The sequence below is a fragment of the Trematomus bernacchii genome, unplaced genomic scaffold (assembly GCF_902827165.1).
Source record: "Trematomus bernacchii unplaced genomic scaffold, fTreBer1.1, whole genome shotgun sequence".
Lineage (NCBI taxonomy): Eukaryota > Metazoa > Chordata > Actinopteri > Perciformes > Nototheniidae > Trematomus > Trematomus bernacchii.
The window spans coordinates 169,328-193,466 of record NW_022987768.1 but is presented as its reverse complement, the minus strand read 5'-3'; the positions used below and the strand labels follow the sequence as shown (position 1 = coordinate 193,466).

Below are 24,139 nucleotides of genomic sequence, written 5' to 3'. Positions count from 1 at the left end.
GGCCTATCCTTTCTTCCCTGAATTCATATATAGCAAACCATGATTTGATTTCTCATCAAACAGTAGTAGTTTATAACGGGTAAAAATAACTTACTCTTTGTTATGAGAGTCGCTCGTAGGCCACAACGGAAAGACAAGGAGACATACACGAGTTTACAAAACCACGGCACATTTATTGTAGTAAATGCAGAGACAGGTGGTCGAGGGGAGAGGGTCGCTCAGTTCGTCCTTCTGCAGCCGCTTTGGAGAGAGACTCCGGGCCGCTGGGATTAATAGCACCGGCTACGGAGGTGTCCGTGATCGCGCTGATTACCCTCTTCAGCTCCACCCCACCGTAAGACAAAGGCCCTGGGGCCGTCACACTCTTCTATAACAACAGTTAAAAATATATATGTATATAAAATATACCGCTGTACCGACGCCATGATAAGACTGATGTTACGCTGAGAGCAGCCGGGAAAAGCACTGACAAGGGCGCAGCCTCTCTGGTGGTTGACTAATCAGAACGAGTGGCCGAGCTGACCAATCGGAGCACACTAGGCTCACAGGGAGGGGGGGGGCAAGAGCTCCAACGAGTCGTTTAGTGGAGAAAGTGAATACTGCTGAATACACATGCTTGACAGAGATGCTGTATGCGAAACCAATGTGAGTTTGGAAAATTGCACAGTATAAATCTATTTTAGTATACCTCAACAATGTAATTATGATCAGTGGAAATGGCCATGACATGGGCCCTTTAAATATCTGCCACAACATAAGTAACCGGATCAGAGTAACATTACGTACAGTCCGCGGCACTGTGAGTGCAGACGTCGATGTGTCCCATTATCATTCATATCATATCACATCATAATGTATCATATATCTCCTTATCTGAGTCAGCTGAGCCGTATCTGGCCGTGCAACACTCACAGTGTCACATACTGGATGCAGAAGTATTATTTTAACACATTAAGTTGATGAAACACTCGAGTCAAATGTAATTAAAGTCAGATCGTGTCTTAGACGGGGCAGTGATATCATAAACCTGTTAATGTACGCATTCAAACACTTTTTCTGTTACCAGCTGTATTCACCTTGCAGGTGCAGCTATGTGGCTTTGATCCTGGATAAAGTGTTTAAGTCATGGATGTTTAAAGGGGACCTATCATGCAAAATGCACGTTTGTACGTCTTTTCTACATGAATATGTGTCCCCGGTGTTCCAGGGAACTCACCAAGTGTCAGAAAACACAACCCTCTCTATTTTCCTCCATACCCAAATCTCTAAAAAAGGGGCTGCAACGGATCTGATAAAAACGGATCCAGATTTGAACACTGTCCTGACGTCAGGACGGTGGCGCTACGGCTATTGGGCCAACTCTCCACCTATCAGGGGAATGTGGGGTTGGGCCACGGCCGGCCATTGCCGCTCGAACGCGCTGGAGACGCTGTAGTACATATGCCAGGCCTGTAAGTGGCGCTGTAGTCTGCCACAAAAGCAGCGAATAAGACTTCCCGCGCATAGTTACCATGGTTACCCTTCTGTTTATTCTCCGCTGTGGCTTTCTTTCTCCCTCCCCGAGGCAAGCGTTTGCTCCCGCTGCTTTAATTCAATGCAATCCCTCCCCGTCGAGGCAAGCACTGTAATTCTCTCCGGTTAGTCCACCAGCAGATGACAAACACCCACCTCTCCGCCTCTTCCAAGGAACGAGGGGACCGTGCGGCAGAGTTTCAGTTTCACTTTCTTTCTCCGGTCAAGATGTCCGTTAAAGTTTAAATCCTCCGGACAAAATTAGAAAAGTGCCGGTCAAAGGTCTTCTTTGTTATTTATTGAGCTTTAAAACAAATGAATAACGACTCTATATAATAAAACACGGAGGACGGAGATCTCTTTTTCTCCCCCTCTTCTGACAGCCCAGCAGCTGATCAGAGCACGTCTCCCCTCTCCTGCAGGGGGGCGTTGTCAGCAGAATCAGACCCGTAGACAGCAGACAGCACATAGAGCGAAATGAGGCATGGCTAAAATGCATGATCTGTTTGGTATTTTGAAAACAGAAACGTATAAATATACCTTATATAGGTATGGCCCTACAATATATCATTTAAATATAGCATGATAGGTTTCCTTTAAAGTTTAACTTCTTCATATTTGACTAATATTAAAGTTCGCTGCGCTGTCAGTACGCTTGTCCATGTTTGAGATTGGTCGAATGCTCCAGATACCACCCCTTTCATGTGAACGCGCACCTAACTAGATAGGACACGGCTGGCTTGAGCGATCCACTTGATAACCAGCGTCGTAGTACAGCTTAGCGAGAGCGCGTATGTTTTGGATTGGACCAACCGGCTAACTCAAACATATCCAGGTTAGGTTGAACCAGCTTCGTAGTACAGGCCTCTGCTCACAGGTCCTCCCTTTACTCTGAAGGACCTGTGAACACAACGTGTGTGCTCACAGGTCCTCCCTTTACTCTGAAGGACCTGTGAACACAACGTGTGTGCTCACAGGTCCTCCCTTTACTCTGAAGGACCTGTGAACACAACGTGTGTGCTCACAGGTCCTCCCTTTACTCTGAAGGACCTGTGGGTTTCGTATTGAGAGTAGTACCCATAGAGTCCAGTAGAGGGCGGAGCCTGTGTGAGATATAACTATAAACATACACAACGTGGATAAAGGTTATCTTATTATCTTATTTTAATGGTGAACACTTTACATTTGTATATACGTTTTTATGTTGTTGTACTTTTTAATTATTTAATTATTATTTTAAACATGTAAACAATAATAATTCTAATTTATTTTCTATCCATTTTGATTCGTGTAGTATTCTCATCTGAAATTATCATGAAAACTGCATCCCCCAGAATCCTCGGCACAGTCCGCATATTGACGCATGCGCGGTGTGGCGGCAGTGTCGGGGCCGGGTATCATGGCGACGTACGTGGACATCCTAAGGAGCGAGTTTCCTCACATCGACACGGAGGTCTTCGACTACATTAAAGGTGAGGGACCGGGGGGAAAGAGTCTCTGAGAGCCGGGGGAAGAGGAGCCCTTTGTCCGGGAAAGAAGAGCTGTTTGTCGGGACAGAGGAGAGACATTCACCGGCCTTTAATCTGCTGCTAGCCGGGCGGAGCTAACAGGCTAACACCGTGTGGAGACACCGGTTAGAGATCATGACATGGCCGGGAATCAGAGCTGAAACCCGGGGGAGGGAGGGGTTATATACCGGTGTACTGGAGGTGTGAGAAGTACTCAGATCTGGTACTTTAGTAAAAGTAGAAGTACTCAGATCGTGTACTTGAGTAAAAGTAGAAGTACTTAGATCTAGTACTTGAGTAAAAATAGAAGTACTTAGATATTGTACTTGAGTAAAAGTAGAAGTACTCAGATCTTGTACTTGAGTAAAAGTAGAAGTACTCAGGTCTTGTACTTGAGTAAAAGTAGAAGTACTCAGATCTTGTTCTTGAGTAAAAATAGAAGTACTCAGATCTTGTACTTGAGTAAAAGTAGAAGTACTCAGATCTTGTACTTGAGTAAAAGTAGAAGTACTCAGATCTTGTACTTGAGTAAAAGTAGAAGTACTCAGATCTTGTTCTTGAGTAAAAGTAGAAGTACTCAGATCTTGTACTTGAGTAAAGTAGAAGTACTCAGATCTTGTTCTTGAGTAAAAGTAGAAGTACTCAGATCTTGTACTTGAGTAAAAATAGAAGTACTCAGATCTTGTACTTGAGTAAAAGTAGAAGTACTCATATTACAGCAGTATCTCAGGTAGTATTTGATGCAGTATCCAGGTAGTGTTTGATGTAGTATTTGATGCAGTATCCAGGTAGTATTTGATGTGTACTGTGTGTTGCAGGTGTGTTGGAGAGCTGCGGGCCAGACTTCGAGGATGGGGAGGAAGTGTTCGACGCGGTGGGAGGAGTCCTGCAGGAAGTCTGCACCGACAATAAAAACGAGGACGACGTCAAAGAGATCTGCTACCAGATGTTCAACACTCTCAAACTGTGAGCAGCGCGTAGGAATATCACGCGGAATAATGCGTGTCCTTCGGGAATAATGCGTGTCCTTCGGGAATAATGCGTGTCCTTCGGAAACAGCGTGCGTGTCCTTCGGGAACGGCGTGCGTTTCATTCGGGAACGGCGTGCGTTTCATTCGGGAACGGCGTGCGTTTCATTCGGGAACAACGTGCGTTTCATTCGGGAACAGCGTGCGTTTCATTCGGGAACAGCGTGCGTTTCATTCGGGAACAGCGTGCGTTTCATTCGGGAACAACGTGCGTGTCCTTCGGGAACGGCGTGCGTGTCCTTCGGGAACGGCGTGCGTTTCATTCGGGAACGGCGTGCGTTTCATTCGGGAACAACGTGCGTTTCATTCGGGAACGGCGTGCGTTTCATTCGGGAACAATGTGCGTTTCATTCGGGAACAGCGTGCGTTTCATTCGGGAACAGCGTGCGTGTCCTTCGGGAACAGCGTGCGTTTCATTCGGGAACAGCGTGCGTTTCATTCGGGAACAGCGTGCGTGTCCTTCGGGAACAATGTGCGTTTCATTCGGGAACAGCGTGCGTGTCATTCGGGAACAGCGTGCGTTTCATTCGGGAACAGCGTGCGTTTCATTCGGGAACAGCGTGCGTTTCATTCGGGAACAGCGTGCGTTTCATTCGGGAACAGCGTGCGTTTCATTCGGGAACAGCGTGCGTGTCATTCGGGAACAGCGTGCGTGTCATTCGGGAACAGCGTGCGTGTCATTCGGGAACAGCGTGCGTTTCATTCGGGAACAACGTGCGTGTCCTTCGGGAACAGCGTGCGTTTCATTCGGGAACAGCGTGCGTGTCCTTCGGGAACAACGTGCGTGTCCTTCGGGAACAACGTGCGTGTCATTCGGGAACAACGTGCGTGTCATTCGGGAACGGCGTGCGTTTCATTCGGGAACGGCGTGCGTTTCATTCGGGAACGGCGTGCGTGTCATTCGGGAACGGCGTGCGTGTCATTCGGGAACGGCGTGCGTGTCATTCGGGAACGGCGTGCGTGTCCTTCGGGAACAACGTGCGTGTCCTTCGGGAACAACGTGCGTTTCATTCGGGAACAGCGTGCGTTTCATTCGGGAACAGCGTGCGTGTCCTTCGGGAACAGCGTGCGTTTCATTCGGGAACAACGTGCGTTTCATTCGGGAACAGTGTGCGTGTCATTCGGGAACGGCGTGCGTTTCATTCGGGAACAAAGTGCGTTTCATTCGGGAACAGCGTGCGTGTCCTTCGGGAACAGCGTGCGTTTCATTCGGGAACGGCGTGAATTTTGTGTGTGGAGTTGTGTCTTCCCGGCTGTAATGTGTGTTGTGTTCATCAGGAATAACCATCATGGGAATCACAGGCAGGTTCTGCTGGATGCTCCCGTTCAGCTCTCTCAAATCTCTGCAGACAGCGGTAAGAAAACAATTACTATTCTAAACTCAGTGTTTGATGTTAACCCTGTCTCACTGTGTTTGATGTTAACCCTGTCTCACGGTGTTTGATGTTAACCCTGTCTCACGGTGTTTGATGTTAAACCTGTCTCACGGTGTTTGATGTTAACCCTGTTTCACTGTGTTTGATGTTAAACCTGTCTCACGGTGTTTGATGTTAAACCTGTCTCACGGTGTTTGATGTTAAACCTGTCTCACGGTGTTTGATGTTAACCCTGTCTCACGGTGTTTGATGTTAAACCTGTCTCACGGTGTTTGATGTTAACCCTGTCTCACGGTGTTTGATGTTAAACCTGTCTCACGGTGTTTGATGTTAACCCTGTCTCACGGTGTTTGATGTTAAACCTGTCTCCTGGTGTTTGATGTTAAACCTGTCTCACGGTGTTTGATGTTAAACCTGTCTCACGGTGTTTGATGTTAACCCTGTCTCACGGTGTTTGATATTAAACCTGTCTCACGGTGTTTGATGTTAACCCTGTCTCACGGTGTTTGATGTTAACCCTGTCTCACGGTGTTTGATGTTAAACCTGTCTCACGGTGTTTAATGTTAAACCTGTCTCCTGGTGTTTGATGTTAAACCTGTCTCCTGGTGTTTGATGTTAAACCTGTCTCACGGTGTTTGATGTTAAACCTGTCTCCTGGTGTTTGATGTTAAACCTGTCTCCTGGTGTTTGATGTTAAACCTGTCTCCTGGTGTTTGATGTTAAACCTGTCTCCTGGTGTTTGATGTTAAACCTGTCTCACGGTGTTTGATGTTAAACCTGTCTCCTGGTGTTTGATGTTAACCCTGTCTCACGGTGTTTGATGTTAAACCTGTCTCACGGTGTTTGATGTTAAACCTGTCTCACGGTGTTTGATGTTAAACCTGTCTCACGGTGTTTGATGTTAACCCTGTCTCACGGTGTTTGATGTTAAACCTGTCTCCTGGTGTTTGATGTTAAACCTGTCTCCTGGTGTTTGATGTTAAACCTGTCTCCTGGTGTTTGATGTTAACCCTGTCTCACGGTGTTTGATGTTAACCCTGTCTCACGGTGTTTGATGTTAACCCTGTCTCACGGTGTTTGATGTTAACCCTGTCTCACGGTGTTTGATGTTAACCCTGTTTCACTGTGTTTGATCTTAACCCTGTCTCACGGTGTTTGATGTTAACCCTGTCTCACGGTGTTTGATGTTAACCCTGTCTCACGGTGTTTGATGTTAACCCTGTCTCACGGTGTTTGATGTTAACCCTGTCTCACGGTGTTTGATGTTAACCCTGTCTCACGGTGTTTGATGTTAAACCTGTCTCCTGGTGTTTGATGTTAAACCTGTCTCCTGGTGTTTGATGTTAACCCTGTCTCACGGTGTTTGATGTTAACCCTGTCTCACGGTGTTTGATGTTAACCTGTCTCACGGTGTTTGATGTTAACCCTGTCTCACGGTGTTTGATGTTAACCCTGTTTCACTGTGTTTGATCTTAACCCTGTCTCACGGTGTTTGATGTTAACCCTGTCTCACGGTGTTTGATGTTAACCCTGTCTCACGGTGTTTGATGTTAACCCTGTCTCACGGTGTTTGATGTTAACCCTGTCTCACGGTGTTTGATGTTAACCCTGTCTCACGGTGTTTGATGTTAACCCTGTCTCACGGTGTTTGATGTTAAACCTGTCTCCTGGTGTTTGATGTTAAACCTGTCTCCTGGTGTTTGATGTTAAACCTGTCTCCTGGTGTTTGATGTTAAACCTGTCTCCTGGTGTTTGATGTTAAACCTGTCTCACGGTGTTTGATGTTAACCCTGTTTCACTGTGTTTGATGTTAACCCTGTTTCACTGTGTTTGATGTTAACCCTGTCTCACGGTGTTTGATGTTAACCTGTCTCACGGTGTTTGATGTTAACCCTGTCTCACGGTGTTTGATGTTAAACCTGTCTCACGGTGTTTGATGTTAACCCTGTCTCACGGTGTTTGATGTTAACCCTGTCTCACGGTGTTTGATGTTAACCCTGTCTCACGGTGTTTGATCTTAACCCTGTCTCACGGTGTTTGATGTTAACCCTGTCTCACGGTGTTTGATGTTAACCCTGTCTCACGGTGTTTGATGTTAACCCTGTCTCACGGTGTTTGATGTTAAACCTGTCTCCTGGTGTTTGATGTTAAACCTGTCTCACGGTGTTTGATGTTAAACCTGTCTCCTGGTGTTTGATGTTAAACCTGTCTCCTGGTGTTTGATGTTAAACCTGTCTCACTGTGTTTGATGTTAACCCTGTCTCACGGTGTTTGATGTTAAACCTGTCTCCTGGTGTTTGATGTTAACCTGTCTCCTGGTGTTTGATGTTAAACCTGTCTCACGGTGTTTGATGTTAACCCTGTCTCACGGTGTTTGATGTTAACCCTGTCTCACGGTGTTTGATGTTAACCCTGTCTCACGGTGTTTGATGTTAACCTGTCTCACGGTGTGTTGATGTTAACCTGTCTCACGGTGTTTGATGTTAAACCTGTCTCACGGTGTTTGATGTTAACCCTGTCTCACGGTGTTTGATGTTAACCCTGTCTCACGGTGTTTGATGTTAAACCCTGTCTCACGGTGTTTGATGTTAACCCTGTCTTCACTGTGTTTGATGTTAACCCTGTCTCACGGTGTTTGATCTTAACCCTGTCTCACGGTGTTTGATGTTAACCCTGTCTCACGGTGTTTGATGTTAACCCTGTCTCACGGTGTTTGATGTTAACCCTGTCTCACGGTGTTTGATCTTAACCCTGTCTCACGGTGTTTGATCTTAACCCTGTCTCACGGTGTTTGATGTTAACCCTGTCTCACGGTGTTTGATGTTAACCCTGTCTCACGGTGTTTGATGTTAAACCTGTCTCACGGTGTTTGATGTTAACCCTGTCTCACGGTGTTTGATGTTAAACCTGTCTCACGGTGTTTGATGTTAACCCTGTCTCACGGTGTTTGATGTTAACCCTGTCTCACGGTGTTTGATGTTAACCCTGTCTCACGGTGTTTGATGTTAACCCTGTCTCACGGTGTTTGATGTTAACCCTGTCTCACGGTGTTTTGATGTTAACCCTGTCTCACGGTGTTTGATGTTAACCCTGTCTCACGGTGTTTGATGTTAACCCTGTCTCACGGTGTTTGATGTTAACCCTGTCTCCTGTGCTCAGTGTGTGCAGCAGAGGACGTGCAGGGCATCTGGATGATGAAGCGCGGTCAGAACACAGTAGGTCGCCTCCATTTAAACTCCTGTCTAAACAACAGCTGATCTGTAAGAGTTGATCATGTGACTTCCTGTCTGCAGACGGTCAACGCTAAGAAGCTGGAGAAGGCCGAGGCGAAGCTGAAGGCTAAACTCGATCGCCGCACCGAGAGGGACGTCCTGAGACCCACCGCTCCAATGTGAGTACTCATTTGTCCTCACCTTTACACATCTTTACACACCTGTGCTCTCAGTACTCACCTGTCCTCCTGTCTTTTCTCTCAGAGTCCTGGAGGAGGCGTCGGCCAGTCAGGCGAGCAATAAGAAAGACACCCGAATCGACCTATCAGGGAAGAACAAGAGCTACGACATCCGCATCGAGAACTTTGATGTTTCCTTCGGAGAAAGGTGAGTCTATAGCAGCAGAACTAGCAGCTGGTCCCAGGTCAGTCTGAACCCTCACTGTAAGAGGAGAGTCTATAGCAGCAGAACTAGCAGCTGGTCCCAGGTCAGTCTGAACCCTCACTGTAAGAGTAGAGTCTATAGCAGCAGAACTAGCAGCTGGTCCCAGGTCAGTCTGAACCCTCACTGTAAGAGGAGAGTCTTCAGTCTATAGCAGCAGAACTAGCAGCTGGTCCCAGGTCAGTCTGAACCAGCCCTCACTGTAAGAGGAGAGTCTATAGCAGCAGAACTAGCAGCTGGTCCCAGGTCAGTCTGAACCAGCCCTCACTGTAAGAGGAGAGTCTTCAGTCTATAGCAGCAGAACTAGGAGCTGGTCCCAGGTCAGTCTGAACCAGCCCTCACTGTAAGAGGAGAGTCTTCAGTCTATAGCAGCAGAACTAGCAGCTGGTCCCAGGTCAGTCTGAACCAGCCCTCACTGTAAGAGGAGAGTCTTCAGTCTATAGCAGCAGAACTAGCAGCTGGTCCCAGGTCAGCCTGAACCAGCCTTCACTGTAAGAGGAGAGTCTTCAGTCTATAGCAGCAGAACTAGCAGCTGGTCCCAGGTCAGTCTGAACCAGCCCTCACTGTAAGAGGAGAGTCTATAGCAGCAGAACTAGCAGCTGGTCCCAGGTCAGTCTGAACCCTCACTATAAGAGGAGAGTCTTCAGTCTATAGCAGCAGAACTAGCAGCTGGTCCCAGGTCAGTCTGAACCCTCACTGTAAGAGGAGAGTCTTCAGTCTATAGCAGCAGAACTAGCAGCTGGTCCCAGGTCAGTCTGAACCAGCCCTCACTGTAAGAGGAGAGTCTTCAGTCTATAGCAGCAGAACTAGCAGCTGGTCCCAGGTCAGTCTGAACCAGCCCTCACTGTAAGAGGAGAGTCTTCAGCCTATAGCAGCAGAACTAGCAGCTGGTCCCAGGTCAGCCTGAACCAGCCCTCACTGTAAGAGGAGAGTCTTCAGTCTATAGCAGCAGAACTAGCAGCTGGTCCCAGGTCAGTCTGAACCAGCCCTCACTGTAAGAGGAGAGTCTTCAGTCTATAGCAGCAGAACTAGCAGCTGGTCCCAGGTCAGTCTGAACCAGCCCTCACTGTAAGAGGAGAGTCTTCAGTCTATAGCAGCAGAACTAGCAGCTGGTCCCAGGTCAGTCTGAACCAGCCCTCACTGTAAGAGGAGAGTCTTCAGTCTATAGCAGCAGAACTAGGAGCTGGTCCCAGGTCAGTCTGAACCAGCCCTCACTGTAAGAGGAGAGTCTTCAGTCTATAGCAGCAGAACTAGGAGCTGGTCCCAGGTCAGTCTGAACCAGCCCTCACTGTAAGAGGAGAGTCTTCAGTCTATAGCAGCAGAACTAGGAGCTGGTCCCAGGTCAGTCTGAACCAGCCCTCACTGTAAGAGGAGAGTCTTCAGTCTATAGCAGCAGAACTAGCAGCTGGTCCCAGGTCAGCCTGAACCAGCCCTCACTGTAAGAGGAGAGTCTTCAGTCTATAGCAGCAGAACTAGCAGCTGGTCCCAGGTCAGCCTGAACCAGCCCTCACTGTAAGAGGAGAGTCTTCAGTTTATAGCAGCAGAACTAGCAGCTGGTCCCAGGTCAGTCTGAACCAGCCCTCACTGTAAGAAGATAGTCTTCAGTCTATAGCAGCAGAACTAGGAGCTGGTCCCAGGTCAGTCTGAACCCTCACTGTAAGAGGAGAGTCTTCAGTCTATAGCAGCAGAACTAGGAGCTGGTCCCAGGTCAGTCTGAACCAGCCCTCACTGTAAGAGGAGAGTCTTCAGTCTATAGCAGCAGAACTAGGAGCTGGTCCCAGGTCAGTCTGAACCAGCCCTCACTGTAAGAGGAGAGTCTTCAGTCTATAGCAGCAGAACTAGCAGCTGGTCCCAGGTCAGCCTGAACCAGCCCTCACTGTAAGAGGAGAGTCTTCAGTCTATAGCAGCAGAACTAGCAGCTGGTCCCAGGTCAGCCTGAACCAGCCCTCACTGTAAGAGGAGAGTCTTCAGTTTATAGCAGCAGAACTAGCAGCTGGTCCCAGGTCAGTCTGAACCAGCCCTCACTGTAAGAAGATAGTCTTCAGTCTATAGCAGCAGAACTAGGAGCTGGTCCCAGGTCAGTCTGAACCCTCACTGTAAGAGGAGAGTCTTCAGTCTATAGCAGCAGAACTAGGAGCTGGTCCCAGGTCAGTCTGAACCAGCCCTCACTGTAAGAGGAGAGTCTTCAGTCTATAGCAGCAGAACTAGGAGCTGGTCCCAGGTCAGTCTGAACCAGCCCTCACTGTAAGAGGAGAGTCTTCAGTCTATAGCAGCAGAACTAGCAGCTGGTCCCAGGTCAGTCTGAACCAGCCCTCACTGTAAGAGGAGAGTCTTCAGTCTATAGCAGCAGAACTAGGAGCTGGTCCCAGGTCAGCCTGAACCAGCCCTCACTGTAAGAGGAGAGTCTTCAGTCTATAGCAGCAGAACTAGCAGCTGGTCCCAGGTCAGTCTGAACCAGCCCTCACTATAAGAGGAGAGTCTTCAGTCTATAGCAGCAGAACTAGCAGCTGGTCCCAGGTCAGTCTGAACCAGCCCTCACTGTAAGAGGAGAGTCTTCAGTCTATAGCAGCAGAACTAGCAGCTGGTCCCAGGTCAGTCTGAACCAGCCCTCACTGTAAGAGGAGAGTCTTCAGTCTATAGCAGCAGAACTAGGAGCTGGTCCCAGGTCAGTCTGAACCAGCCCTCACTGTAAGAGGAGAGTCTTCAGTCTATAGCAGCAGAACTAGGAGCTGGTCCCAGGTCAGCCTGAACCAGCCCTCACTATAAGAGGAGAGTCTTCAGTCTATAGCAGCAGAACTAGCAGCTGGTCCCAGGTCAGTCTGAACCAGCCCTCACTATAAGAGGAGAGTCTTCAGTCTATAGCAGCAGAACTAGCAGCTGGTCCCAGGTCAGTCTGAATGACTATAATCTCTGTGCAGGTGTTTGCTGCAGGGGGCGGAGATCTCTCTGTCTTCGGGCAGGCGCTACGGTCTGATTGGTCGTAACGGTTTGGGGAAGACGACCCTCCTGAAGATGTTGGCGAGTCGCAGTCTGCGGGTCCCGCCTCACATCACCATCCTGCACGTGGAACAGGAAGTGGCCGGAGACGAGACCAGAGCTCTGCAGAGCGTCCTGGAGAGCGACTCCGTGAGGGAGGGGCTGCTGGCGGAGGAGAGGAACCTCAACGCGCGCATCGCCACCGGAGCGTAAGAAACATCACAACAACACATACGTTATCTCAGACATCATAAACTGCATCAAGTAATAATAACATGTGATAAACACACATCTCAGGTATTATGGTACGTCTCTATCAACTAATAATAATAATAACTTATTCTAATATCTATCTTCAAATATCATATTTATATAAAAGTAAAAAGGCATCACTTTATTAATCCCCAGGGTGAGATGAAGTTCTAATGTATATATAATGTAAAGTTATAATTATACAAGTATGATATTATTACACATCACGTGATCACATACTTAGGCAGAAGTGAAAAATAATGTTTTTTACTTAAAGGTGGGGTAGGTAAGTTTGAGAAACCGGCTCGAGATACACTTGTTGTTATATTCCATGGAATGCTCTTAACATCCTGATAGCAATGAATATCTGAAGTGCTTTGACAAAAAATCCATAAATAAATATAATCTGTGGAAGCTGTAGTACTGTAAAAAGCACGACCAATCATCTGAGCCGGCCCGGCTAAAATAACTGGATGGCCTACCTGCCTGTCAGCCTTCCATCTGTGCACAAACTTATCTGGTGCCCTCATTGGTCATGTGCGCGTTCGTGTGTGTTGGAGGAGGGGCTCTGTAAGGAAGTGGCAGATTTTCTCCGGTTGTGTATTTTCTAATTCTAGCGATCTCGAGCCGGTTTCTCAAACTTACCTACCCTACCTTTAAGTGTAAAAATAATAGATCAAAGTTTCTCTATATTTTTAGTTCATTTGTTTTCATGGAGAATCTTGAAGCCCCACCAAAGTGTTTATTTTGTCTTGTTATTGTTGTTGTTAATATGTTGTTGTTCCCTATAACCCCAGTATTGACGGGAATGAGAGCGTCCGGCTGACGGAGATCTACGCCAAGCTGGAGGAGATCGAGGCGGACAAAGCCCCGGCCCGGTGAGGAGGCTGCTGCTGCTGCTGCTGCTGTTGTTGTTGTTGTTGCTGTTGTTGTTACCTTCATGCCACCCACTGGGTCTGACTGGTGATGTGTTTGTGATTGACATCTGTCTCGTCCAATCAGAGCGTCCGTCATCCTGGCCGGACTCGGGTTTTCTTCCAAAATGCAACAGCAGACCACCAAGTGAGCGCACACACACACACACACACACACACACACACACACACACACACACACACACACACACACACACACACACACACACACACCCCCCATATCAACATATTGGTTTTATAATAATGTGTGTGTGTGTGCAGGGAGTTCTCAGGAGGATGGAGGATGAGGCTGGCGTTGGCCAGAGCTCTGTTCGCTAAGTGAGTGTTTCTGTTTCTCTACGAGCTATTATTCAGACGTGTGTGTTAACTGTTTATTATGTGTGTGTTAACTCTTCATTATGTGTGTGTTAACTCTTTATGTGTGTGTTTCAGGCCGGACCTGCTGCTGCTGGATGGTGAGTCCACTAGTAGGAGAGAGAGAGAGCTCATTTCTCCCGTGTTATTCTCCAAAGTTAATTTGAATAATGTTCTTCATTTGAATGTAATAATGATGTTGGTTGTTTGTGGAAGCGCCAGGATGAGTTTTAAACATCACTTTAAATGGAAGATCCCCATAGGCCCCGCCCACTCGATCGGATCATCCCTAATCAGCAGTATACTTGTATAATACAGTAGTATTATATGTAGTATCCGTAGTATAGTGATCGTATAACATGTATCAGTAGTATACTGGTATAGTGATATTATAATGTGCATAGTGTCAGAATAATGGGTATAGTGTGTGTGTGTGTGTGTGTGTGTGTGTGTTTCAGAGCCCACCAACATGCTGGACGTCAGAGCCATCCTCTGGTTGGAGACCTACCTGCAGGTCTGTGCCTCTCCTCCTGTTAGCATTCCTCATTGAATACAGTAGTAGCCGTTAGCCTGGAGCTAACAGATAACCCTCCTCCTCCACAGACGTGGCAGTCCACCATCTTGGTGGTTTCTCACGACAGGAACTTCCTGAACGCCGTGGTGACCGACATCGTGCACCTGCACAACCAGACCCTGGACAGTTACCGTGGCGACTACGAGAACTTCATCAAGACCAAAGAGGACCGACAGAAGAACGAGAAGCGAGAATACGATGCTCAGCTGCAGTACAGACAGCACATACAGGTACTACTGCAGTACAGACAGCACATACAGGTACTACTGCAGTACAGACAGCACATACAGGTACTACTGCAGTACAGACGGCACATACAGGTACTACTGCAGTACAGACAGCACATACAGGTACTACTGCAGTACAGACGGCACATACAGGTACTACTGCAGTACAGACGGCACATACAGGTACTACTGCAGTACAGACGGCACATACAGGTACTACAGCAGTACAGATAGCACATACAGGTACTACTGCAGTACAGACAGCTACTACTGCTGCAGTACAGCCAGCACATACAGGTACTACTACTGCAGTACAGACAGCACATACAGGTACTACTACTGCAGTACAGACGGCACATACAGGTACTACAGCAGTACAGACGGCACATACAGGTACTACAGCAGTACACACGGCACATACAGGTACTACTGCAGTACAGACAGCACATACAGGTACTACTGCAGTACAGACAGCACATACAGGTACTACTGCAGTACAGACAGCACATATAGGTACTACTGCAGTACAGACAGCACATACAGGTACTACTGCAGTACAGACAGCACATACAGGTACTACTACAGTACAGACAGCACATACAGGTACTACTGCAGTACAGCATGCATTGCGTCACTGACGGCGTGTGTCTGTGCTTCAGGTGTTCATCGACAGATTCCGGTACAACGCTAACAGAGCAGCTCAGGTCCAGAGCAAACTGAAACTACTGGAGAGACTGTGAGTACACACACCTGTACACACCTGATACACACCTGATACACACCTGATACACACCTGATACACACCTGATACACACCTGATACACACCCGATACACACCCGATACACACCCGATACACACCCGATACACACCCGATACACACCCGATACACACCCGGTACACACCCGGTACACACCCGGTACACACCCGGTACACACCCGGTACACACCCGGTACACGCCTAATACACACCTGATGCACACCCGATGCACACCCGATGCACACCCGATACACACCCGATACACACCCGGTACACACCCGATACACACCCGATACACACCCGATACACACCCGGTACACACCCGGTACACACCCGGTACACACCCGGTACACACCCGGTACACACCCGGTACACACCCGGTACACACCCGGTACACACCCGGTACACGCCTAATACACACCTGATACACACCCGATGCACACCCGATGCACACCCGATACACACCCGATACACGCCTAATACACACCTGATACACACCCGATGCACACCCGATACACACCCGATACACACCCGGTACACACCTAATGCACACCAGATGCACACCCGATGCACACCCGATACACACCCGATGCACACCAGATGCACACCAGATGCACACCCGATGCACACCCGATACACACCCGATACACACACCTGGTGCACACCTGTGTCCCTTGCTACCTGTGCTGCTGTGACGCTCCTCTGACAGACAGGTAACTCTGTTTGTTTCCTCCTGCAGACCTGAGATGAAGCCGCTTGAAAAAGAGATTGAGGTCTCCTTAAAGTAAGAAGAGCAGATTGATTGATTGATTGGTTAATTGATGAGTTAATTGATTAATTGATGAACATGCTTTGTGTTCCTCAGGTTCCCAGATAACTTTGAGAAGTTGTCTCCTCCCATCCTTCAGTTGGATGAGCTGGAGTTTTACTACACTCCGGATCGTCCTCTCTTCTCGGGACTCAACGTGTCGGCCGACCTCGAGTCTCGCATCTGCATCGTACGTTCAACCAGCCAATCACAGCCCAGCATTCACATGAGACTTCACACCTGTAATCAGTGCCCTAAACACCTGACGCTGTTGTGTTTCCTGATAGGTCGGTGAAAACGGCGCGGGTAAAACCACCGTCCTGAAGCTGCTGATGGGCGACTTAACGCCGGTCAACGGAATGAGACAAGCCCACAGGTACCAGTTCACAGGGAACCTTCACTCGTAAACTTATTACAATGTTAGGGAACCATTTTCTCTTCTCAGTGAATCGTTAACGCTCTGTCTATAGGTTCATTTGTTTTTAGGGAACCGTTAACTCTTAGTTTATGAGTACTATTTAGGGAACCTGAAGGTTCATCTTGCTGGTTGTTTTGTCCCCAGGAGCCTGAAGATCGGTTACTTCAGTCAGCATCACGTGGACCAGCTGGACATGAACGTCTGCTCCATAGAGCTGCTGCTCAACCGCTTCCCCGGTAACCACAACAACAACAACAACAATAACAATAAACCAAACACCATGCTGAGCTGTGTCTGCTTCTGATTGATTGTGTCTGGTCCTGATTGGATGTTCCTGATTGGATGTTCCTGATTGGATGTTCCTGATTGGATGTTCCTGATTGGATGTTCCTGATTGGATGTTCCTGATTGGCTGGTCCTGATTGGCTGGTCCTGATTGGCTGGTCCTGATTGGCTGGTCCTGATTGGCTGGTCCTGATTGGATGGTTCTGATTGGATGGTTCTGATTGGATGGTTCTGATTGATTGTATGTTTGTGTGCAGGTCGGCCGGAGGAGGAGTACCGGCACCAGCTGGGCGGGTACGGGATCACTGGTGAACTCGCCACGAGGCCGGTGGCCAGTCTGTCGGGGGGGCAAAAGAGTCGCGTGGCCTTCGCTCAGATGACCATGCCGTGGTAGGAAAACACTCCGGGGGGGGGGGGGGACATTAGAGTGGAGTATTTTCAAAGTATTTCTTCTTGCAGACTCTTGATTTAATGTTTGTATAGCTTTTACAATCAAAAGAACTCGTCTAATCCAAACCACAATTTCTTAAAGTTGTTAAAGTTTATGCATTTTTTTAAATATAACGACAGTCATTTAAAGATTCAAAGGTTTTATCATCGGATGCTCAGCAGTGTAGATATGGCAATGAACATCTGAAGTCACAGGCTCCTCCCACAATGCAATGTAAATATAAATAAGACATAAAACAATAACAATATTGAACTAGAACAGCATAAATAAAATAGTGCAAAGAAGGTTGAAAGTGACCAATGTAAATGCGTAAGAAGTAAACATGTGACATAGAATTAGCTGAAAGCTGAACAGGAACAAAGTATATATTTGTTTTTGATCCCGTCAGTCCAAACTTCTACATCCTGGACGAGCCGACCAATCATCTGGACATGGAGACCATCGAGGCTCTCGCGAAGTCCCTCAACAAGTTCAGAGTGAGTGAATCACCCTCCTTCAGGGAACCGTTTACTGTCTGAGGGAACAGTTGACTGTCTTTAGGGAACAGTTGACTGTCTTTAGGGAACAGTTTACTGTCTGAGGGAACAGTTGACTGTCTTTAGGGAACAGTTGACTGTCTTTAGGGAACAGTTGACTGTCTTTAGGGAACAGTTTACTGTCTTAGGGAACAGTTTACTCTTAGGGAACAGTTGACTGTCTTAGGGAACAGTTGACTCTCTTAGGGAACAGTTTACTGTCTTAGGGAACAGTTTACTCTTAGGGAACAGTTGACTGTCTTTGGGAACCGTTGACTGTCTTTGGGAGCAGTTGACTGTCTTGGGGAACAGTTTACTGTCTTAGGGAACAGTTTACTTTCTTTAGGGAACAGTTGACTGTCTTAGGGAACAGTTGACTGTCTTTAGGGAACAGTTGACTTTCTGAGGGAACCGTTGACTGTCTTTGGGAACCGTTGACTGTCTTTGGGAGCAGTTGACTGTCTTGGGGAACAGTTGACTGTCTTTAGGGAACAGTTGACTGTCTTAGGGAACAGTTGACTGTCTTTAGGGAACAGTTGACTTTCTGAGGGAACCGTTGACTGTCTTTGGGAACCGTTGACTGTCTTTGGGAGCAGTTGACTGTCTTTGGGAACAGTTGACTGTCTTAGGGAACCGTTGACTGTCTTAGGGAACCGTTGACTGTCTTTGGGAACCGTTGACTGTCTTTGGGAGCAGTTGACTGTCTTGGGGAACAGTTTACTGTCTTGGGGAACAGTTTACTGTCTTAGGGAACAGTTGACTGTCTTGGGGAACAGTTTACTTTCTTTAGGGAACAGTTGACTGTCTTTAGGGAACAGTTGACTGTCTTAGGGAACAGTTGACTGTCTTTAGGGAACAGTTGACTGAGGGAACAGTTTGCTGTCTTTAGGGAACAGTTTACTGTCTTTAGGGAACAGTTGACTTTCTTTAGGGAACAGTTGACTCTCTTAGGGAACAGTTGACTGTCTTTAGGGAACAGTTGACTGAGGGAACAGTTTACTGTCTTAGGGAACAGTTTACTGTCTTTAGGGAACAGTTTACTGTCTTTAGGGAACAGTTGACTGAGGGAACAGTTTACTGTCTTAGGGAACAGTTTACTGTCTTTAGGGAACAGTTGACTGTCTTTAGGGAACAGTTGACTGAGGGAACAGTTTACTGTCTTTAGGGAACAGTTTACTGTCTTTAGGGAACAGTCGACTGTCTTTAGGGAACAGTTGACTGTCTTTAGGGAACAGTTGACTGAGGGAACAGTTTACTGTCTTTAGGGAACAGTTGACTGTCTTTAGGGAACAGTTGACTGAGGGAACAGTTTACTGTATTTAGGGAACAGTTTACTGTCTTTAGGGAACAGTTGACTGAGGGAACAGTTGACTGTCTTTAGGGAACAGTTGACTGAGGGAACAGTTTACTGTCTTAGGGAACAGTTGACTGTCTTTAGGGAACAGTTGACTGAGGGAACAGTTTACTGTCTTTAGGGAACAGTTGACTGAGGGAACAGTTGACTGTCTTTAGGGAACAGTTGACTGAGGGAACAGTTTACTGTCTTAGGGAACAGTTGACTGTCTTTAGGGAACAGTTGACTGAGGGAACAGTTTACTGTCTTTAGGGAACAGTTTACAGTTTACTGTCTTTAGGGAACAGTTGACTGTCTTTAGGGAACAGTTGACTGAGGGAACAGTTTACTGTCTTAGGGAACAGTTGACTGAGGGAACAGTTTACTGTCTTTAGGGAACAGTTGACTGAGGGAACAGTTTACTGTCTTAGGGAACAGTTTACTGTCTTTAGGGAACAGTTGACTGTCTTTAGGGAACAGTTGACTGAGGGAACAGTTTACTGTCTTTAGGGAACAGTTGACTGAGGGAACAGTTGACTGTCTTTAGGGAACAGTTGACTGAGGGAACAGTTTACTGTCTTAGGGAACAGTTGACTGTCTTTAGGGAACAGTTGACTGAGGGAACAGTTTACTGTCTTTAGGGAACAGTTTACTGTCTTTAGGGAACAGTTGACTGAGGGAACAGTTTACTGTCTTTAGGGAACAGTTGACTGAGGGAACAGTTGACTGTCTTTAGGGAACAGTTTACTGTCTTTAGGGAACAGTTTACTGTCTTTAGGGAACAGTTGACTGAGGGAACAGTTTACTGTCTTTAGGGAACAGTTGACTGAGGGAACAGTTGACTGTCTTTAGGGAACAGTTGACTGAGGGAACAGTTTACTGTCTTTAGGGAACAGTTTACTGTCTTTAGGGAACAGTTGACTGAGGGAACAGTTGACTGTCTTTAGGGAACAGTTGACTGAGGGAACAGTTTACTGTCTTTAGGGAACAGTTTACTGTCTTTAGGGAACAGTTGACTGAGGGAACAGTTGACTGTCTTTAGGGAACAGTTGACTGAGGGAACAGTTTACTGTCTTTAGGGAACAGTTTACTGTCTTTAGGGAACAGTTGACTGTCTTTAGGGAACAGTTGACTGAGGGAACAGTTGACTGTCTTTAGGGAACAGTTGACTGAGGGAACAGTTTACTGTCTTTATGGAACAGTTGACTGTCTTTAGGGAACAGTTGACTGAGGGAACAGTTTACTGTCTTAGGGAACAGTTGACTGTCTTTAGGGAACAGTTGACTGAGGGAACAGTTTACTGTCTTAGGGAACAGTTGACTGTCTTTAGGGAACAGTTGACTGAGGGAACAGTTGACTGTCTTTAGGGAACAGTTGACTGAGGGAACAGTTTACCTTCTTTAGGGAACAGTTGACTGAGGGAACAGTTTACTGTCTTTAGGGAACAGTTTACTGTCTTTAGGGAACAGTTGACTGAGGGAACAGTTTACTGTCTTAGGGAACAGTTTACTGTCTTTAGGGAACAGTTTACTGTCTTTAGGGAACAGTTGACTGAGGGAACAGTTTACTGTCTTTAGGGAACAGTTGACTGTCTTTAGGGAACAGTTGACTGAGGGAACAGTTTACTGTCTTTAGGGAACAGTTGACTGTCTTTAGGGAACAGTTGACTGAGGGAACAGTTTACTGTCTTAGGGAACAGTTGACTGTCTTTAGGGAACAGTTGACTGAGGGAACAGTTTACTGTCTTTAGGGAACAGTTTACTGTCTAAGGGTTGTAGTTGTGTCACATGTTAGTCTCAGGTTTGTCTCAGGTTTGTCTCTGGTGTGTCTCAGGTTAGTCTCTGGTGTGTCTCAGGTTAGTCTCTGGTGTGTCTCTGGTGTGTCTCAGGTTAGTCTCAGGTTAGTCTCTGGTGTGTCTCTGGTGTGTCTCAGGTTAGTCTCTGGTGTGTCTCTGGTGTGTCTCAGGTTAGTCTCAGGTTAGTCTCTGGTGTGTCTCAGGTTAGTCTCAGGTTAGTCTCTGGTGTATCGCAGGTTAGTCTCTGGTGTGTCTCAGGTTAGTCTCAGGTTAGTCTCAGGTTAGTCTCTGGTGTATCTCAGGTTAGTCTCAGGTTAGTCTCAGGTTAGTCTCAGGTTAGTCTCTGGTGTGTCTCTGGTGTGTCTCTGGTGTGTCTCTGGTGTGTCTCTGGTGTGTCTCAGGTTAGTCTCAGGTTAGTCTCAGGTTAGTCTCAGGTTAGTCTCTGGTGTATCTCAGGTTAGTCTCTGGTGTGTCTCTGGTTAGTCTCTGGTGTATCTCAGGTTAGTCTCTGGTGTGTCTCAGGTTAGTCTCTGGTGTGTCTCAGGTTAGTCTCTGGTGTGTCTCTGGTGTGTCTCAGGTTAGTCTCAGGTTAGTCTCAGGTTAGTCTCAGGTTAGTCTCTGGTGTATCTCAGGTTAGTCTCTGGTGTGTCTCTGGTGTGTCTCTGGTTAGTCTCTGGTGTGTCTCAGGTTAGTCTCAGGTTAGTCTCAGGTTAGTCTCAGGTTAGTCTCAGGTTAGTCTCTGGTGTATCTCAGGTTAGTCTCAGGTTAGTCTCTGGTGTGTCTCTGGTTAGTCTCTGGTGTGTCTCAGGTTAGTCTCAGGTTAGTCTCAGGTTAGTCTCTGGTGTGTCTCAGGTTAGTCTCAGGTTAGTCTCTGGTGTGTCTCAGGTTAGTCTCTGGTTAGTCTCTGGTGTGTCTCAGGTGCGTCTCCTCACTGTGTGATGTCATGTTTCAGGGCGGGGTCATCCTGGTGTCTCACGACGAGCGTCTGATCCGCATGGTGTGCAAGGAGCTGTGGGTGTGTGAGCATGGGAAGGTGGGCCGCATCGACGGAGGCTTCGACGAGTACCGGGACATCCTGCACGAGCAGTTCAAGAAGGAGGGTTACCTGTGAGGCCCCGCCCACTTACCTGTGAGGCCCCGCTCAGCGCCTCAACAAGCCCCGCCCCCTCTAACAACATCCTGTTATAGCCAATCAGCAGCCTGGAGGACGTATTTTTTTTTCTCCTCTGAACTGATGTGCTGCAGGCCGATTGGTCGATTTCCCCTGGTGATGTCAGTGAACTCTGGAGGAGGCGGAGTCTATTTAAAGTCCATCGTCACATTAAACCTGATCTTTTTTTTTCTGTATCATCGACTCTTTTAAAGGACCCAACGTTATATTTACATTCAGACACAAAACAAATAAATCCATCAGATCATGGTCTGTTCTTCTTCTGCTGATTCCTTTACCACTGTCTTCATGGGGGGGGGTTACAGGTGTGATTCCTTTACCACATCCTTCTGTCTTCATGGGGGGGGGGTTACAGGTGTGATTCCTTTACCACATCATTCTGTCTTCATGGGGGGGGGGGGGGTTACAGGTGTGATTCCTTTACCACATCCTTCTGTCTTCATGGGGGGGGGGTTACAGGTGTGATTCCTTTACCACATCCTTCTGTCTTCATGGGGGGGGGGTTACAGGTGTGATTCCTTTACCACATCCTTCTGTCTTCATGGGGGGGGGGGGTTACAGGTGTGATTCCTTTACCACATCCTTCTGTCTTCATGGGGGGGGGGTTACAGGTGTGATTCCTTTACCACATAATTCTGTCTTCATGGGGGGGGGGGGGGTTACAGGTGTGATTCCTTTACAACATCCTTCTGTCTTCATGGGGGGGGGGGGGTTCAGGTGTGATTCCTTTACCACATCCTTCTGTCTTCATGGGGGGGGGGGGGGTTACAGGTGTGATTCCTTTACAACATCCTTCTGTCTTCATGGGGGGGGGGTTACAGGTGTGATTCCTTTACAACATCCTTCTGTCTTCATGGGGGGGGGGGGTTACAGGTGTGATTCCTTTTACAACATCCCTTCTGTCTTCATGGGGGGGGGTTACAGGTGTGATTCCTTTACAACATCCTTCTGTCTTCATGGGGGGGGGGTTACAGGTGTGTTTCCTTTGATGTATACAGTCTATCAGAAGTGTTTCTATAAAGATATAGTATGAGTACTGTGTCTGTTTACTGATCTTGTTTATAAGTTATATCAATTCTCTCAAGAACATGACGCCCGCGGACGTAAACCACACCGTGGCGTAAACCACACCGTGGCGTAAACCACACCGTGGCGTAAACCACACCGTGGCGTAAACGACAACGTGGCGTAAACCACAATGTGGCGTAAACGCATAGCCGTGGGAACATGTTTCAAATGGGGGGTGCTGTGGGGATGGCACCAGTCTGCTGGTAAAGATCGATAGCGTGTCTAAGCAATACACAATAGAATAAATGAAAAACCTACCAAAGACCAACGCACTACAGAAAGAGAGACGTGTTGACACGGTGCACAGCTTGTATAAAAAGGCTTCAAATGCATTTAGTGTTGTATGAACATGTTTTAACACGTCACATCCTCTAGGGGGGTCCGGGGGTATGCTTCAAGTAAAATGCTTCAATCTGGAGCACTTTGAGCAGAATCCCTAGAGACCTGATCTAGGGGAACTCTAAACCCCATATGAAACAGATCGGTTTGCATTTTAATAATCAATAAGTATGTGAACATAACCAATAACCCAGAGCCAATAACAAATACATGGAACGTATTTTATTTTTGTTCATTCATATCTTATTTTAGTTAACATTTATTTATTTATGCATCTCTCCAGTTTTAAAGGATATGTCTGGTTTTCTGTCCTGTAGTATACACTGGAATGATTTCAAACCTGTTATTGATCCCAATAATGATAAAGGAGTGCCTTGGAAATATGTGTTTACACAAATGGTGATGGGACCGTTTGAGACCCACTGAGAGAACTTAGACTAAAGTGAACTATCTAACCCCTCAGAGTCCTTTACCTCACTGAGCCTCTGAGTCCTTTACCTCACTGAGCCTCTGAGTCCTTTACCTCACTGAGCCTCTGAGTCCTTTACCTCACTGAGCCTCTGAGTCCTTTACCTCACTGAGCCTCTGAGTCCTTTACCTCACTGAGCCTCTGAGTCCTTCACCTCACTGAGCCTCAGAGTCCTTTACCTCACTGAGCCTCTGAGTCCTTCACCTCACTGAGCCTCAGAGTCCTTTACCTCACTGAGCCTCAGAGTCCTTTACCTCACTGAGCCTCAGAGTCCTTTACCTCACTGAGCCTCAGAGTCCTTCACCTCACTGAGCCTCTGAGTCCTTTACCTCAC

The 24,139-nt window shown here is 47.3% G+C and overlaps 1 protein-coding gene across 1 annotated transcript; it reads left to right on the top strand.

Annotated features, from left to right (window-relative positions):
• The first annotated feature begins 2,884 nt into the window (after positions 1 to 2,884).
• On the top strand, positions 2,885 to 22,181 carry abcf3 (ATP-binding cassette, sub-family F (GCN20), member 3). Its single transcript, XM_034148461.1, has 21 exons — positions 2,885 to 2,984; positions 3,839 to 3,986; positions 5,327 to 5,403; positions 8,585 to 8,640; positions 8,719 to 8,816; positions 8,902 to 9,024; positions 11,997 to 12,263; positions 13,104 to 13,184; positions 13,309 to 13,368; positions 13,503 to 13,559; positions 13,674 to 13,696; positions 14,054 to 14,109; positions 14,199 to 14,399; positions 15,056 to 15,132; positions 15,893 to 15,937; positions 16,019 to 16,151; positions 16,249 to 16,337; positions 16,524 to 16,615; positions 16,922 to 17,054; positions 17,504 to 17,591; positions 21,711 to 22,181. The coding sequence occupies exons 1-21, from the start codon at positions 2,912 to 2,914 to the stop codon at positions 21,867 to 21,869; spliced, it is 2,136 nt and encodes a 711-aa protein (XP_034004352.1). The 5' UTR covers positions 2,885 to 2,911; the 3' UTR covers positions 21,870 to 22,181.
• Positions 22,182 to 24,139: the final 1,958 nt, after the last annotated feature.